General features: G+C 40.6%; 1 protein-coding gene across 1 annotated transcript; it reads left to right on the top strand.

Annotated features, from left to right (window-relative positions):
• Positions 1–28: 28 nt before the first annotated feature.
• Positions 29–14335, top strand: mettl4 (methyltransferase like 4). Its single transcript, XM_038730061.1, has 8 exons — positions 29–428; positions 1509–1574; positions 6062–6422; positions 6692–6761; positions 7737–7911; positions 8007–8113; positions 8217–8308; positions 12820–14335. The coding sequence occupies exons 1-8, from the start codon at positions 198–200 to the stop codon at positions 13026–13028; spliced, it is 1311 nt and encodes a 436-aa protein (XP_038585989.1). The 5' UTR covers positions 29–197; the 3' UTR covers positions 13029–14335.
• Positions 14336–16486: the final 2151 nt, after the last annotated feature.

The raw sequence follows: 16486 nt of genomic DNA, 5'->3' as shown, positions 1-16486 counted from the left end.
CATACGCCATCTTGACATGATAATTGTTTGTTGTACCCGAGTGGTGGTCGAATTTTCCTGTATCGTTTTCAGGGAAATGCAATTTTTTGAACATATGGACGCTGTTGGGTGTGGTATGGCCTGCTACTCTGGATCTGTACCGAGCTAGACTGAACATGTGATCGCTTTAACGTCTGCTAAACAAACCACGTTTCACGATGTCCGTGGTGGGGCAGAACACCCAGGGCTGGGTTTTGGATGCATGCTCACTCACTGATCAAAGCTATTCGCGTTGCATCCGACTTAAGGATAATCAAAAATCACTTGTCACGTGTCGTTTTAAGCGGCAGTGTTTTCAGATTTTACAGAGCCATTATAGTGTGAGTGCCAGTGCAGCTGTGGATGGAGCAAACACGGATATGGTGCAGAAACCCGACAAACCATCAAAGGTAAAACCAAAGGCTGCTGCTGCCAGGGGCTCTTTACAGCAGCAACTGCTGGTACTATGGCTGTATTCAGCTGTACCCAGAATTTGATCCTCTAAGCAAAAACTTTCATTCACGACTGCAGTGGGTCTAGGGAGATGGTCACCTGGGCCCAGTTGTCACTTTTATTTGAAGACACAGATACAACACAAACACTTTCCTTTTTCAATTTCAAAAACAAACAAAATATACATTATTCTCAAATACACTGTGAATATTTTGAGCATGTGTTGTGAATCATAAAAAGGCTAAATGTCCAGTAGTTCCTTTTCATTTGGAAAGAAACCAGTTTTTAGCTTTTAGGAGGCAGATCTGAGAATGAGGGACTGGCTGAACCTGCAACAAGGGCTGCAATTGTCAGAAACTACTTGGCAGATTGGGGAGGACTATGAAAGTTCTGATTTAGTAAGAGATTGCAAGCGTAACCCTGTGGTGGAAGACATTTTCCAGGACCCTGAAACTAAAGCAGCTAAATGGAATTTAGCCATTATTATCATTATTATTATGTTATTATTTATATCTGTGCTTTACCAAGGTGACATGTCAAAATATCTTCAGTGAAATGGCCTATTATAGAACTCTCACATGAACAGGATACATTTAATTTCTTTCAAAATATAACCGATCTTAAAATGCAAATTACAAAGGTTACTTGACAGACATGTAGAGATTAAACCAAGTCCTAGTTTATATTGATTTATTTATAAGGCAAAACTTCAGCCTCAATTTAAACGGCTCAGCTTAATGCCATATGAATACATTAACATTAGTTAGTGCAGCTGGCTCACCAAACTCAAATCAGTGGAACATAAACCTGAAATCCTTCCTTAATACATACCCAATGTGCTTCTTTTCTGACTGTGAATATCTTGTAACATCTTGTCTTTTCTGGTTAAAATAGTGCTAATTTTAATATTGCAGTATTGTCATTCCAAGATTTTTATTTTCCAGTAAATTAAAGCATAAAGCTATGAAGTTAGCATGTGGTACCTGAATTTTTGTTCTTGCTTACCATTCATCGTTCAATATCAATTTGACTTTCAGAAAAGGAAACGAAAACACAGTGAACTCAACCAGGGAGAAGTAGATTCACAGGCCTTCCATGAGAAGGTAGGTTGAATCTCATTCTGGACGTTTTAGCTGCATATATCATGTATGGAAAGAGATTTGTCCTGGCAAAGATTGTATTAAACAACTAAAAATGTAATGTGTCACAGAGGGAACAACTTGATTTAGGAATATCAAACTTTAAGTTGCAGTTAAATGTCCTGATTCCTGAATTACCAGTTCCATTTCATATTCATTTAAATCCAGATCCATAAACAAAGGCATGCAGTCAGCTTGCATCAGTGGTGGAAGAACTGCTCAGTTTTTTAGCTTAAGTAAAAGTAGAAATACCTTTTGTAGAAATAATCTGTTTCAAGTGAAAGTCCTGCATTCAAAGTTTTATTTAAAGGGGGGCTCCACCGATTTTACTGTTAACAGGTCTTGGGGAGTAGCCTTCTACTGCGTGTATGAAAAAGCCTTTTGTGGCTCCAGAGAGAGCTGTGTGAAGTTTGATAAATTGCCTCATTTGATGTGTCTTGAGTTGGCGCTGGTTGGGGCTGAAGACTACAAGTCAGAAAATGAAAAAAATCCAGGGCGGTCGGCCGATTAGGAAACCTCGTTAGTGTGGCTGCTGTGGAACAAGGTTAGCGCTCCCCCTTCCCCTGAGTTTTGGGAAGGTGGTAAAAAGGTTAAGATAAGATGTTTATTAATCTCCCGTAGGGGAAAGTGAAGTTAGCAGAGCAGCACAGAGGAATGTAAAAAGAAGAAAGAAATACAGTAAAAGTAAAATCAGGTAACATTCTACGTAGATGTATAAATATATAAACACTATATACAATCAAATACAATAAGAATTATGTAAAATTAGTACCTATAATTAGTTTCAAGCCCTAAATGTCCTCAGTTACCGTCGTCTTTACTGAATGACATCAACTATAATCTAAAACCATTACTGGCTAATGTTAAATACGGTATATATTGTTATACTGTAGAGAATAATGCAGTTAAACTATAACCCACTCTCCCTTAAACAGCAGTCATGTTCTGAAATCTATAGCATAACCCAATTTATATTTCTATTCCTTTCATTAATAAAAAAAGTCAATCTAAAACAACATGTTACTGGCTTAGATAACATTTATATTTGATTGTACTCTGCATTGGATAACAGAAACATTCATGACTTTTCTTGTTTTGATATTAGATTTATACTGTATATTGGCCATCAGCCATCCTGCTCTCTAAATATCAGTATCACCCAATAAAAAACCCATATCAGTCAACCCCTGCTGTGGAGTTAGAAAAAAGTGAGGTTATCAGACCTCTGTAGCCTGTTCCTCATATATGCTTGCAGCTAGTGGCTCAAGACTACATTGGCTGCTGCATGCACCCAAATCTCCTAATTGTCAGAGGTTGAGTTGCATTGTGGGTAATGTAGGTGTCAGGATTTGACATAGGAAGAATGTGTGGAATAAGAAAGACGATTCTTCTGATTTCTCTGCATCAGTTTCTATCCCTTTCTCTTAACTGTCAAGGCTTTTACTTTATTTTGTATGTCATAGCACTTTGTAAACTCTGCTTTTAAACATGCTATTTAAATAAAGTACCTAAGCTTCCTCAAGAAGTAGCATCTGCTCTTTCCCTTCCAATCCAGTCCATTGTTAAGGTGAACACACAAATGCTACATTCAGGTAGATGATGGCATCCTCTACACCCACCTCAGGGCGGTAGGCAATCTGCACAGGGTCTAGGGAGGTGGTCACCTGAGGTCTGAAATGAGCCAAGACCAGACTCTCGAGGACTTTCATTATGTGGGATGTTAATGCCACCGGTGTATAATCTTTAAGGGGCAGATGAAGATGACTTCTTTGGTACCATAACAAGGCAGGCTGTCTTCCACACCACTGGAACTTTCTCTAGGCTTAGGTTAAGATTGAAGAGGTGGTGTAGAATCCTGTATAGCTGGTCTACATTGTCCTGTTAGACTCTGGTGCTGATACCATCTGGCAGTCTGTATTATAGTAATGCAATGCTTAATTTATCTTGTAATCTTTTAAGCATGAGGAGTTTCTTTCATTCTGGCTGAAGCCCATTATTGAGTTCTACGGTCTATGATATGGGACAGTCCTGACACCATCCCCCATGACTCCATTCATCAGCTACAGCCCACCAGCTTTTCCTCCCCCACTTCAGCAGGGACCTAGGCCTCTCCACAACTCATTTTAGAGGCCACCTTCTCCCCTACCACAACAATGACACTCTCTGTTCTGAGCGGTCAACAGGATGAACCCCCACAAAGCAGCCGAAAACAGACTCGGTCTCTCAATCCACTCTGAACTGCACTGACTGGGATGTTTTCAGGACTGCTACGAATAGTCTGGATGAGTTTACTGATGCTGTGACGCCTACCTCAGTTACAGCTTAGGATGGAAAAGGAGGAGACATATAGGAGTGGCGACAGGGATGGGTGCAGGGCGTTAAAGTACAGGTTTAGCAAGGAGGTGCGAGAAGCTTATCAACTGTACTCAGAAAGGCTTGGACCAGTTCTCTGCAAACAATGGCACATCTGTTTGGAGGCCCCCCACTCCATCAATGACTTTAGCATGGCAAATGAGCTGAACCAGTTCTACTGCATTTTGACAGTCAATCAGACACCGTCCCCTGTGACTCCTCCACAGCTTCAGCCCCAGTCCACCCCCCACCCCCTACTCAGAGTTGGCCAGCTCCACCCCCTCGCCCCCATCAATCTCAGCTGTATTTCATGTATTGTGCTAATTAGCTAATTTTAGCATGCTAATATGGTCGCCGTTATACCTGACAATTGCAACCTGATAGCAACCAAAGGTTCAGTCACTGCTCACTGACGCAGAAACCCCACAAAGCAGCTGAGCCATCCACCCTGAAGCACTGTGCTGATCAGCCTCCAACATCATTCCTGGACTTAACGACTACAGACCCGTCGCCCTGACCTCTGTGGTAATGTTGACCCACCTTAAATCCATCACAGACCCACTTCTGGACCCCCGGCAGATCGCCTACAGAGCCAACTGGTCTGTAGATGATGCAGTAAACATGGCCCTTCACTACATCCTCCAGCACCTGGACTCCCCAGGAACCTATGCCAGGATCCTGTTTGTGGATTTCAGCTCTGCTTTCAACACCATCATCCCGGCCCTGCTGCAAGACAAGCTCTCCCAGCTGAACGTGCCTGACTCCACCTGCAGGTGGATCACAGACTTCCTGATGGACAGGAAGAAGCACGTGAAGACGGGAAAACATGTCTCTGATCCCAAACCATCAGCACCGGTTCCCCTCAAGGCTGCGTTCTTTCCCCTCTTCTTTTCTCCGTGTCCGCCTACAGGTGGGAGATTGACCATCTGGTGACCTGTTGCAGCCAAAACAGTCTGGAGCTCAATGCTCTGAAGACAGTGGAGATGGTCGTGGACTTCAGAAAGAGCCCAGCCCCACCCTCCCCATCATCCTGTGTGACTCATTAGTCGCCACTGCGGATTCCTTCCGCGTCCTGGGCACCATCATCTTACAGGACCTCAAGCGGGAGCTGAACATCACCTCCATCACCAAAAAGGCCCAGCAGAGGATGTACTTCCTGCGGCAGCTGAAGAAGTTCAGCCTGCCAAAGACAATGATGGTGCACTTCTACACTGCCATCATTGAGTCCATCCTCACCTCCTCCATCACCATCTGGTACGCTACTGTCACTGTCAAGGACAAGGACAGGCTGGGACGTTTCATCCGCTCCACAAAAGAAGGTGATTGGCTGCAGTCTCTCATCCCTCCAGGACCTGTACGCCTCCAGGACTCGAGTTGAGCAGGAAAGATTATAGCTGACCCCTTCCATCCTGGACACAAACCTCCAGCTTCACGCTACACAAACAGTTTCTTTCCATCTAAATCTGGCCTCATCATACTAATACTAAGATTTTTTCACATTCCTGCACAAACTATTTATAATTTCTGATCTTTGTAGTAATTTGTTAATCTTTTTTTAATTTTCTTACTATGTTAATTGTTGTACCAAAATACCAAAGCCAATCTCTGTGTATGTATGTGAAAACCCACTTGGCAATAAATTTGATTAGTAGTAGCATCATAATAAGTACCAAAGGGAAAAGTAGTCATTGTGCAGATTGACCTATATCAGAATAATATATTATTTGATTATAATTATTGATGCATCCATGTGCATTGCAGCTGGGAAAGGTGGGACTAATGTTAACTACTTTTATATACTGCTGGGTAGCTTATCCATAACAATGCATCATAATTTGTTAGTTATATTTAGTTTTAATAATCTGAATTTACAATTCGTAACTATAGCTGTCAAATAAATACAATATATGTCTGTAGAAGTTTAAAGTAGCATCATAGTAGCAGAGTAGTATTCTGCTACTTTCCGCCACTGATGAGCATCCGTTTTATTTCATGCATTTCAAAAACAGTCTCTGCCAGCACAAATCTCAAGCCATTATATATTTTCAATTTAGCATACCATCCAGACTAAATCATCTCTACAATGTGTGCTGATGCAGATCAGATCTGTCATCCTGGAGGGAGCCAAATCCCTGGTGGATTCTGTCAGATCCCTCGGATATCTAAACGGAGTGACAGACACAGTGAAGGAGCCTCTTCCCTCTCAGGAGTGCAGCCTCGTCGCTCTTTGTGAAATGGCTAAAGAGCTTCCTCTAGTGGATGATGAGGAACAGGACAAGTGTGTCCAGTTACTTGTTGCTGAAGATGGCTGTACATCACATGTCGACTTGTTCTCCCGGGTAACAGAGAACAGGGCGGACTGGGCTACAGTGGTTACACTGATGGGAGAGGAATATGTAATACCACCACACACAGCTTTTCTGCTTTCTGATTTCACAAGAATACAGCCCCTTGTCCACTGTAAGTACAATGCTGGGAACTGAAAAAGGTGTTTTCAGGCCATCTGGAATATATGATGATGCCTTACAACTGTAGTCACTGCATGATTGTGGTTACTTCTTTTGCATAAAAGATAAAAGCTGAAAATTCTTTAGAATAAAATGGTCATTATGTCATAAATATGACCACCTTCCCTGAATTAATCACTGTAAATAATTCCCGTATGACTGTGTATAGTAGTTGATTTCCAGCCTGACATTGTTTGCTAAAGCTGCTTGTTTCTCACACAGATGGAAGGAGGTTTGACTTAATAGTTATGGATCCACCGTGGGAAAACAAGTCTGTGAAAAGGAGTCGCAGGTAATTTGGCATTCAAGCATTTTCGAAGGTGTAACCAGAAAATAAGATCAGATAAGATTAGATTTTAGGAGGAGAAAACAGATAAAGGAACTAATGAAAATAAGATAAGAAATTCAAAAGCTACATAAATTATTATAATGCCTTACACTAGTTACTCCCAACCCTTTTGTCTCATTACCCCTTCAAATGAAGCAATGTCTACTTGAGATATATTTATAGGTCATGAACCTAGAGAGTGATTTTTCCATCTCAGCTTGTCTTATTAGAAAGATTTTGAGGCCTGAAGAGTTCAAAGTATCCAGTGTTTTACAAGAGGAAAAAAAAGACAAACAGTCTAAGGCTATGTTAGCGGCTCCGTGAGACTTTCCTTCAGCACAGTTGTGCAGTGAGCTAAATGCTAATATCAACATGCTAACATGCTTATGTAGGATCTCCTGCGTGCTTGGAAAGGCAGGGTTGAACATTGACTGAACCTTTGGTTGCAATCAGGTTGCAATTTGCAGCCCTCACCACTAGATGCCATTAAACTTACACACTGAGCCTTTAAGCAGGTATAATGGCAACCATATTAGCATGCTAAAATGAGCTAATTAGCACTATACATGAAATACAGCTGAGGTTGATGGGGGCATCATTAGTCTTGTAAGTAAGTATCAGAAACCCAAGTGTTGGGCAAATTAAATTTTGACCTGATGATGGTGCTACGTGAAAAAAGTTCATATAGTGCTTTTAGTTGAAGGCACTGGGCGGCCCTGACCCCCGGGTTGGGAACCATTGAAATATATCCAAGATAAGTAAATGTGTGCAAATATACACATGCAAAAAACATTAGTAGTAGTAGTTCAATAATGCACTTACTGGTACTTATATAAGTTCTTTTATGAATCATACTAAAAAAGAGAATGGTATCTCTTTTGGTAATGGTATGATTGCATTTGCACATAATAACTTTTTAAATCTATTTTCTCAATGAAGATACAGTTCTTTGCCTTCAACCCAGCTGAAACGGCTCCCTATACCCCTACTGGCGTCTCCGAACTGTTTAGTGGTCACCTGGGTCACAAACCGACCTAGCCACCTGCGTTTTGTGCGTGATGAGCTGTATCCACACTGGGGAGTAGAAGTTGTTGCTGAATGGTTCTGGGTCAAGGTACAGACATCTTGAATAGATTCAGCTCTCAATCATGGGAATCTGACCCATTGGTGTGACTACAGATGTTTTAAGGGCTTGCTCTTTTCCACCAGGTCACCACATCTGGGCAGTTTGTGTTTCCTCTGGATTCACGTCATAAGAAGCCATATGAAGTGTTGGTGCTGGGCCGATATCGTTCCTCTGTAAATAACTCCTCAAGGTGACTCCTGTTTGTGTCAATTTTCATTATTTTTTTGCTGTAACCCTTAAATTGAATGTATCCAAATTATATTTATATTCAGACTTGTCTTAACCACTTTCAGCTCTTCAGAGACGTCAGAGGTTCCTGTGGAGGACCAGCGTTTGATTGTCAGCATCCCATCAGCTCTTCACTCTCAGAAGCCCCCACTCTCAGGTAAATATTGTACACGTTTTTCTGAATGGAAAAACTTCTTGGTAAATCTAAGAAGTACAGTACAGTTATGTGTTTTAGTATGCCACCAGAGGGCAATGCTGCAACATCAGTGATTGTTATCTTGCTCTACAGCTTCAATGATAAACTCTAAATCCTACTGCACTCTGTTATAACATATGCACAAGCAAAGGTACTAAGTCAGAGTCAGTTATTTAGGTTTGCATTGACATTCTGATTTTATGCTGGAAGACACCATAAAATTATGACTACAGTGTGTTTTTGTATGACCAATGAACACTCAATCAAGTGATGACTTTATGAGAAATATCACACTCTTAAACTGCTTAACTTTTTTTTCCAATGCAGAAAGTTAAAATTTTCTTTTGAGAATGCTACCGCTGGTTGCATTGCACCATTGGATGCCCATTTTGGAGGGGAGAAAACAGCTCAAACACAACATGCAGGTTCTCTATTATATTCAAAATAACTGGAGGACTCTGAGGAATCCTCAACCCAAGGTTTGATTTGTTAGAGTGGGACTTTTGCTCCTCAGTTTTGATCAAATTACACCTATCTGCACAGGTTGTCGTGCGGCAAGACTTGACTCCAACATGGAGTCTGCTCCATAGAAACAATGGAAAAACTTGATATATACAATGAATGAATATACAGAGACTATGAATAAGGGAGGCTTGACGTCATTTCCGTCCGTCTCGGGGGGGTATGTGATTTATTGTGCAGTATGAAGAGCAAAACACCAGTTTTTGCTGGTGCCCTTTCAGAGGCAGAGAAAGAGCTCCACCTCATGGTAGTGGCTGGATATTGAAATACATTGATGGAAATCATAATGATGCCATTTCGGAGCTGTGATACCATAGAGATTAAGTAGATTAGGGGACAGATTGTGTTCAGTCTGCTTGTGTGATTCAAAGCCCTTCAAAAGGTTTAATCAGAACTGGTTTGTTTATTCCAGCTACTTTATTCGTTGCTGTTGAGGGTTTTTCATAGCTTATAATGCACGCAGCATTATTATTTTGATGTACACAGCTGTACAAGACATAGAGTCTAAACTGCACTAATAATTAATTACAAATTATTATAGAATAAATACTTTTTTTGCGGTACTTTCTTTTACATTTTAAATACATATAGAACTTATATGTGAACAACAAAATGCCCAGCATCTCTAACTATGGTGTGCCTCAGTTGTTTCAAGTCTTTACTATTCGTTACAATGCCCCTTTTTGTATTTCTGCATGAGGTGAGAAAGCGCTGTTGGCGGTGGGTGTGGCTCAGATCTGTGAGTGTAAAAATTGTAAATTCCAGAGTGTCGTGAAATATTAGCAGGAATAGACCCAACTCTTGCACAGACACCATTAAAAGCATAACAGTTTATTTATTCAGCTATTTGAGATGATAATTTAACACCTCCAGGCTTTAAGGATGAATTACTTTCTCTCTTGTTCACTCCTGCAAAAGATTATGCAACTGCTAGAAATTTACTTTATGTCCCAAGACATTTGACATTAAGTACTGCTACTACTACTAGTAGTACTATTACTCTCATCCCTGTAATTCTGCTACACTTTGTTCATGTCGAGCACGTCAGGTCTGCTAAAGCCAGTGGGCAGCCTAGGTGGTGTAAAGCCACAACTCCTCGAACCTGCAGTGCCAAGAAACCCTGACCCACTTCTGTTCCCCTCTCAGCTGTGGTTCCTATCACTGACATTCTTCGTTGCTATGGAGAGATAGGGGACACTATTACTCTACAAATACAACACATCCCTGCCAGATGGTCAAGCTGCAGGAGAAAAAAAAAGTGTTTGCACTTCTCTGAATGACGAGACGTGTGGTTTTTATTAATTAGGGCCTCCTACATGAAATTGTGAAAAATGAATTGGCTTCCCAACTTGGTATTATAATTTAAATGGCTGCTCCTAATATTTTCTCAGGAAGAGCCACACTGCCAATTGTGTGGGTTGCCTTTACTATTGATTGGGGAATTGATCCGTGACAGTGATATATGCACCAATATCTTTTATTGGCAGCTGCGATATTTAGCAACTGTTACATTTTAATTGATCACTTTTATTTTAAAACAATAAAATCAATCATTATTCATATTTATATCAAGCTGTTCGTGCAAAACTATTGATTGCCTTTAGTTTTGTTAGGTTTTTTAGCTCTGTGACACTGTAGTAGTATCACTTTGGTCCAGTTGGGTGAGGAGCATCAATGCCTCTAGGGGCTACCTGATTTGAAGTCTCGATATTGACAAACATTTATGGATCCTAAAGGAGGAGGAAGATGTAATTGGTACTTCCCTGTGTGCTGTAATTTTATTGTGTGGAATTTTTAAAAACGTTCTTTAGAGATGTTGAGGTTCTGAAACAACTAAGCAGAAGGATGCTAAATTATTTTTAGGATTGAGTACTTGGATCTTCTTTTTCAGAAATAACCTCAGAAAGTTCCTGTGTTTTCTAAAACACTTGGGGGCAGCGCAGCAAGCTGTAAACAGAACACTGACACATTATCACCTTCTAAAATTGCCACAACGAACATGTTAGCATATTGGTTTAGTCCAGTATTCACTTTTCTTTTTGCTCTGCTTTGTTCTCCACCAGCTCCTCAGGAAAATATCTGGCTAGCTTCATACTGGTAGATATTCATCTTATTTAATTGGCAATTAATGTAATGGAGTTTGGTATGCTAAAATGTATGAATAGAAACAGATTAAAAATATCTGTTAATCAGCACAATAGGGGAAATTTTGGGGTGATAAAAAGTCCATTTAGATGTATGTAAATTATGATAAAGATCGAACCTGTGGAACTTCACGTGTGTCCTGTGCATCAAATTCATTGATTGAAGACTTTCTAAAAAAATAGTTGCTGTACTGTAATTGAAGTAATGGGGCAGTCCAGTACAAAATAATTAGTTTCCTCTTAGTCGGTTAATCCTGGGTCAGTTCTAGAGAGTATACGAGGAGTCTGCCAGGTAAAATATCTAAAACTGCATAAGTTACTTGTCAAGAGAGTAGTTAAGTAACACCTTCCTTGTCTTTAGGCCTCTCTCAGTTTCATATGCTGTCCCATTTCAGAGTAAAGAGAATAATTAGACCTTTTATTCTCTGTTCAACTCTCAGAGCTGAGTCACCGGTTGGGGTTGAATTAGTCAGAGGGCTGCATGTTTGGCCTTTCCACTCTGTGACTCTCTGACGTGCAAAGAAAGAGAAAAAGGGAGGCGGGACACCACATTGTGCAGGTTGGATCGGTTTGGGGATCAGACTTTTGAGCTCATTAACTCACTGAGTGTTGGCTGAGGTGAGTGTCAGGGTGGTTTGAGCATGCCCAAGAGCAGACAGAGCCGCACCAGGGCAGAGGAAGTGAAACGTATCTGTCAGGTGTGCCGCTCCTGGAATATCATCACTTATAGACTCAAGGTCACTGCCAGTCTTCACATAGAAAAAATCTGTGGTGTGGTGTGAAGGAGCTGAGCAGTTGCCAGTGCTGTCCTCTGCTTATTACCGAAATGGATGCAGTGCAGTAATCTTAAAACCTGACAGCATTAAAAATGTATAAAACCTAATATTTTAGTAGTTTTTTTTTTGTTTTTTTTACACATTTAATGCCATTGTCTGACATACTAAAGCATATTCTGTATATTAAATTTTTGAACATTAGTATAGCAGAGAATGACATCACCCCCCCCCCCCCCCCCCCCCCGTGTGTTGTTATCTGAGCTGTTCTGTTGTTGTTTGTTTTGGTAGCTGGTTTGCCCCGTGTGCATGTTCGTGTATATGAGTCCCTCGCTGTGAAACTGTTGGCTTTGACAAGAGCGATGTAACGGCTGTTTCTTTTCTCATCTTAAGCAGTGAATTGAGGATTTATTTTGTTGGAGCAGTGGAAAGACTAACCAAGACAGTTTTGGAGAGTTTTATTTTGTTTGAAGTGTGTTTTACAATGATCTGCAAGGTAAAATTACTGTTTTTTGCAATGTAGTCTGGTGGGCCGTAGTGTAGGTTTGTTTTGTTCTGAGATGCTGGTGCCAGTGAATGTCACTTATAGCTCCTTTACACAAAATTGTGTGGAAGGAAAAATATAGTTGTACCTTTTACTCTTTGAAAGATACAGTATATGTCTATTGAACTGTGACCATGTTAACGGCCCAGCTGGGGATGGGTCTGTTGTATTTGTTACAACGCCCAGCCGTGATGTTGCATGCTACTGTAGTGCCATGCTATATCACTGCTGCATAGGGTGTAGACATACTGTCATACAACATACTGTCACCACTAGTTGGCAGGGCAAGCTAGATTTATGATGAGACTGGGTGCAGTTACTCTTTAAAGAATGTGTCTCCAGCTATACAGTGTCTACTATTATGTATTTAGAGTGTACTAAGGTGTGGGAGTGCACCGTGACATCTCTGTTACAGGTGTGAAAATCATATCAGTAATGCAAAAAGTGGGTTAATGATCATTCCTCTTCCTCCTTACATTCTTTCTATAGAGGTGTTGAAGCCCTACGTCGGAGCTGAAGCCAAGAGCTTGGAGCTGTTTGCCAGGAGTCTTCAACCCGGGTGGACCAGCTGGGGCAATGAAGTGCTCAAATTTCAGCACACAAGCTATTTCACTTTAATGACGACGGATGATCGAGCAGACGTTCCTGAAGAGGAGGCCACAGAAGTGGCTCCCCTCCCCCCACTGTCCCACCACTGAGGACTAAAGACTGACCTTCAACACTTGTCTCATCAGTATTTCGGTGTGTTCTTAATGAAGATTCAACGCCCAAATATTTTGATACCAGTTCCTTTTGATCTTTACTTCTCATGCATGTGGGACCTTTGATTTCTTTTTATAGGTCTGGGTACATTTTTAAGGTAGCGATTCACAGGAGTGATGATGCATTTGAAGAGATGAAAGTGCATTTCTGTGCAGCTGTGTTTTTAAACTGCAATCTGATAAACAACACTCAAGGTTTTATTTTTTTAATCTTTGGCACAATATGTAAGACTCAGGGATGATCAAAGTATTTATTTGTTACTAATGTTATGCTGTTTTGAGCTGGAATTTTTGAAATGTTTCCCAATTGTAATGAAAGAAACAGTTTCATACTGAAACCATTTGGTTTGCTTCTATCTGTCCTTTAACAGAACTTTTATTTAAAGGTGTTTCACTTGAACAACACACTGCTGTGTCCTCCACCCTGCCTTTGTACTGTTAAGGGCATCCAGTTCTACCCTTACATAATTTGTCTGTGAATTTTCCTTGTTTCCACTGAAAGATGCACCCTTCCTCGAGTCACACTTCTAACTCTCAGCATAGCCATTGATCTAGCTTTTCCTAATGAGTGTGTGGTCTCCAGAGAGAGTAGAGGTGGTGTGGGATGAGCAGGGCTGTCTTTAAGGCAGATGAGAATAAGTTATGGCCACCGCAGCGCAGTACACATCACAGCTAATGAAGCCAGCAGGATTATTTACACATTAACATGTCATGATCTCTGTCTCTCTCTGACACACAGACCTAACATACCAGTATCTATTTCTCCTTTATCTGCCCCAACTACAGTTAGGAAGAGAAGCAGGAGGAGGAATATTTGAGTACAATATTCAATCCCCCCCACATAGGTGAACTTGCAGAAGGATTTCTACTGTTTTGCTAAGTAGCCTACAGTAGTGTTTTTCCATAGCTTTCAGACATACCTTCATCAGCAGATGGAGTTCAGTCAGTTGCCACGGAGAAGGTGTAGATGTTACCACAGCTCATTAACAAATGGAGGATTATTTTGTCATCTTTTACCACTTAAGCTCAAGTTGTGTGTCTTCAAGGCCTTAAAAACAAGTGGAAGGCATTTCTGACTTCATGAAACATCAGCAATCGAAATAATTTATGTCAGAAGCCTGCTGTGTTTACATCAGTCTTCTCTTCTTGACTATGTTCCAACTGTTACATGCCAGCTGTTGATGTAACCTACTGTACTTTGATCTGTAAGCAGCAAATAATAAATAAATAATTGATTGTGTGAAGTTTTGTGGAGCTTTTGAGTTGGCCTTGCGTGGGCATATCGAGCCTGAGTCAACCTTGGCATTTCCAGGAGATTGTTGGATTTAGTTGCCTCCCTATAGACAGCGTGCTGGAGGAGCACCTAGGACAGCTAACTTGCAGTTTTTAAAGGCATGTCAAACGGTACAAAATGAGCTGTTAAAGCAGTAAAGGATTAAATTCTAGAGGAAGTAAAGATTGCTGATTTTATCGCCATTCAAGCAGACGAGACACCGGACATTCCCACCCACTGCCAGCTGGTGCTTGTGCTAACAGTAACTCTTTTGAGTTCATTACCATCCACAAAGCAACCGCTGACACCATATGCGCTTCTGGAGAGGTACAGCACCATACTCCCAAAATGGACAGTGAATAACCAGGTGTCATGGTGATGTACTCAGGTATTGTACATTTGTTCACGTTGAGCCCCAGTGTGGTGTTTCTGTGCTGTGTTGCACAGTTGACATTTTATAACAAATCTCAAATAATTTGACGTGTGAGAGATCAAATAATTACAAGACTGTTTCTGTTTATTATTTTGGGCATTTCCTTCTGTTAATTTAAAATACATTTCTATGGAGGTGATGTTTATATTACAAGTTTTACTGGTCAAACGTGTTTTCCAGGATCCAGCGTTCATAATTTAGTAGGCTATGTTATGCAGTATTAATGTTTGTGGATGTGTTGTACGGCTTCTGCCACCAGCACAACTTGGTGAGGAAGGTGAGTGTTTTGAAGCAGAAGTTTGGAGGACCTTTCTGTCTCTACACCTCTTATGCCCATTCAAATGTCTCAATAGCAAGGACTTAACCATTAACTAACTAATTAATTGTATCCTAATCATTGTATCCTTTTCTTTACACCCCTTTTGGTTTGCACAACAAAACAAGGGACATCTCAATAAATTTTCTATGTTTTATTTTATATTAAATTACTAAATTACTAAAAGATATTCTGATGTGTTTCTCAAGGTGTTATTTTCTGCTTTAGTTCATGTTGGCATAACATAGTTGTTAAATATTTGCACACAAATGCATTTTCAATACCTCTAGTAGGTACCTTAATTGCCCTTCACCTCATGCTCTATCTTTGCCTCATGTTACTCCTTCTGTGGCCCTTAAACTTTCCCTCCCCGTTTAAAAATCTCTGTTCTACGTAAAATATCTCCACCAACTAACTTTAATGATAACATGGTGATAAGGCCAATAATTTAGCTCTTACAAAAGAGCTATGAGGTCCTTCTCATGGTCATACATTGAAAATCGATAGGATAACGGTAGACTGTGGAATAAGATACAGGTGAAAAGTCCTGCGAGAATGCTTCATACAAATTAAAATCTGAAGTATCAGTAGGTGTTAAGTTGGTGTTTAATGACGTAAATAACTTTACTGATGTGAGTTTGTATTAGTATATACACTGTGGCTTATTATCTAAGAAATTCATCACTCTGTACAGTTGCTGTGCTTTCATTTAATGACATTCAATGTGATGAAGGACACATCCCTCTTTCAGCCTTTCAAAGTTTCAACAGAAGGAGGTGTTTAACATACATGGTATGGTTAAAGGTTACTACCAACAATCGAGAAACAATTTAATTAATAAGAGTCAAATGTCATGATGAAATGTCTTTTGCAAGGTGGAGGTGGAGAGGTAAAAGAGAGCCTATCAAGTCACCAAGGATTTCTTATTATTGTCTGTGTTCCCATGGTAGCCAAAGAACAAAGCAAGGCTCATCACTCATCCTTGAATTTCTCAGAAAGAGTTTCCATTATGAAACCCACCATAAGTGAATCAATTCTGGCATACAACACATACAACGTTGATGTGCACGATACATTTTGTTCCCATTGGTTTGTTTTCTTCACCTCTCCAACGTTGGTCTGAAGAAGTTTGCATGGCTGCCCACCTGAGCTCCACCTTATCTCACTATCACTGTCCCAAATATCTGTCACTTTTCTCTCCCCTTTGTTCTCCTTTCTCACCACTGGCTTTGTGTTCCTCAATAGTCATCATATCTGACTACGCACTCACTTCTGAAAAGCCTACAATGGTCTGCAGAGTGATGTCACCCTGGTCATCATCTCTCTTCCAGGCGCCAGTGGATGGAGTGTCCTGTCAAACTCAAGATGTAGCA

Source organism: Micropterus salmoides, unplaced genomic scaffold, assembly GCF_014851395.1.
Source record: "Micropterus salmoides isolate LMB-PRFRI ecotype aquatic unplaced genomic scaffold, ASM1485139v1 Ms_hic_scaffold_1, whole genome shotgun sequence".
NCBI classification, from domain to species: domain Eukaryota; kingdom Metazoa; phylum Chordata; class Actinopteri; order Centrarchiformes; family Centrarchidae; genus Micropterus; species Micropterus salmoides.
This window is presented reverse-complemented; position numbering and strand designations above follow the sequence as displayed.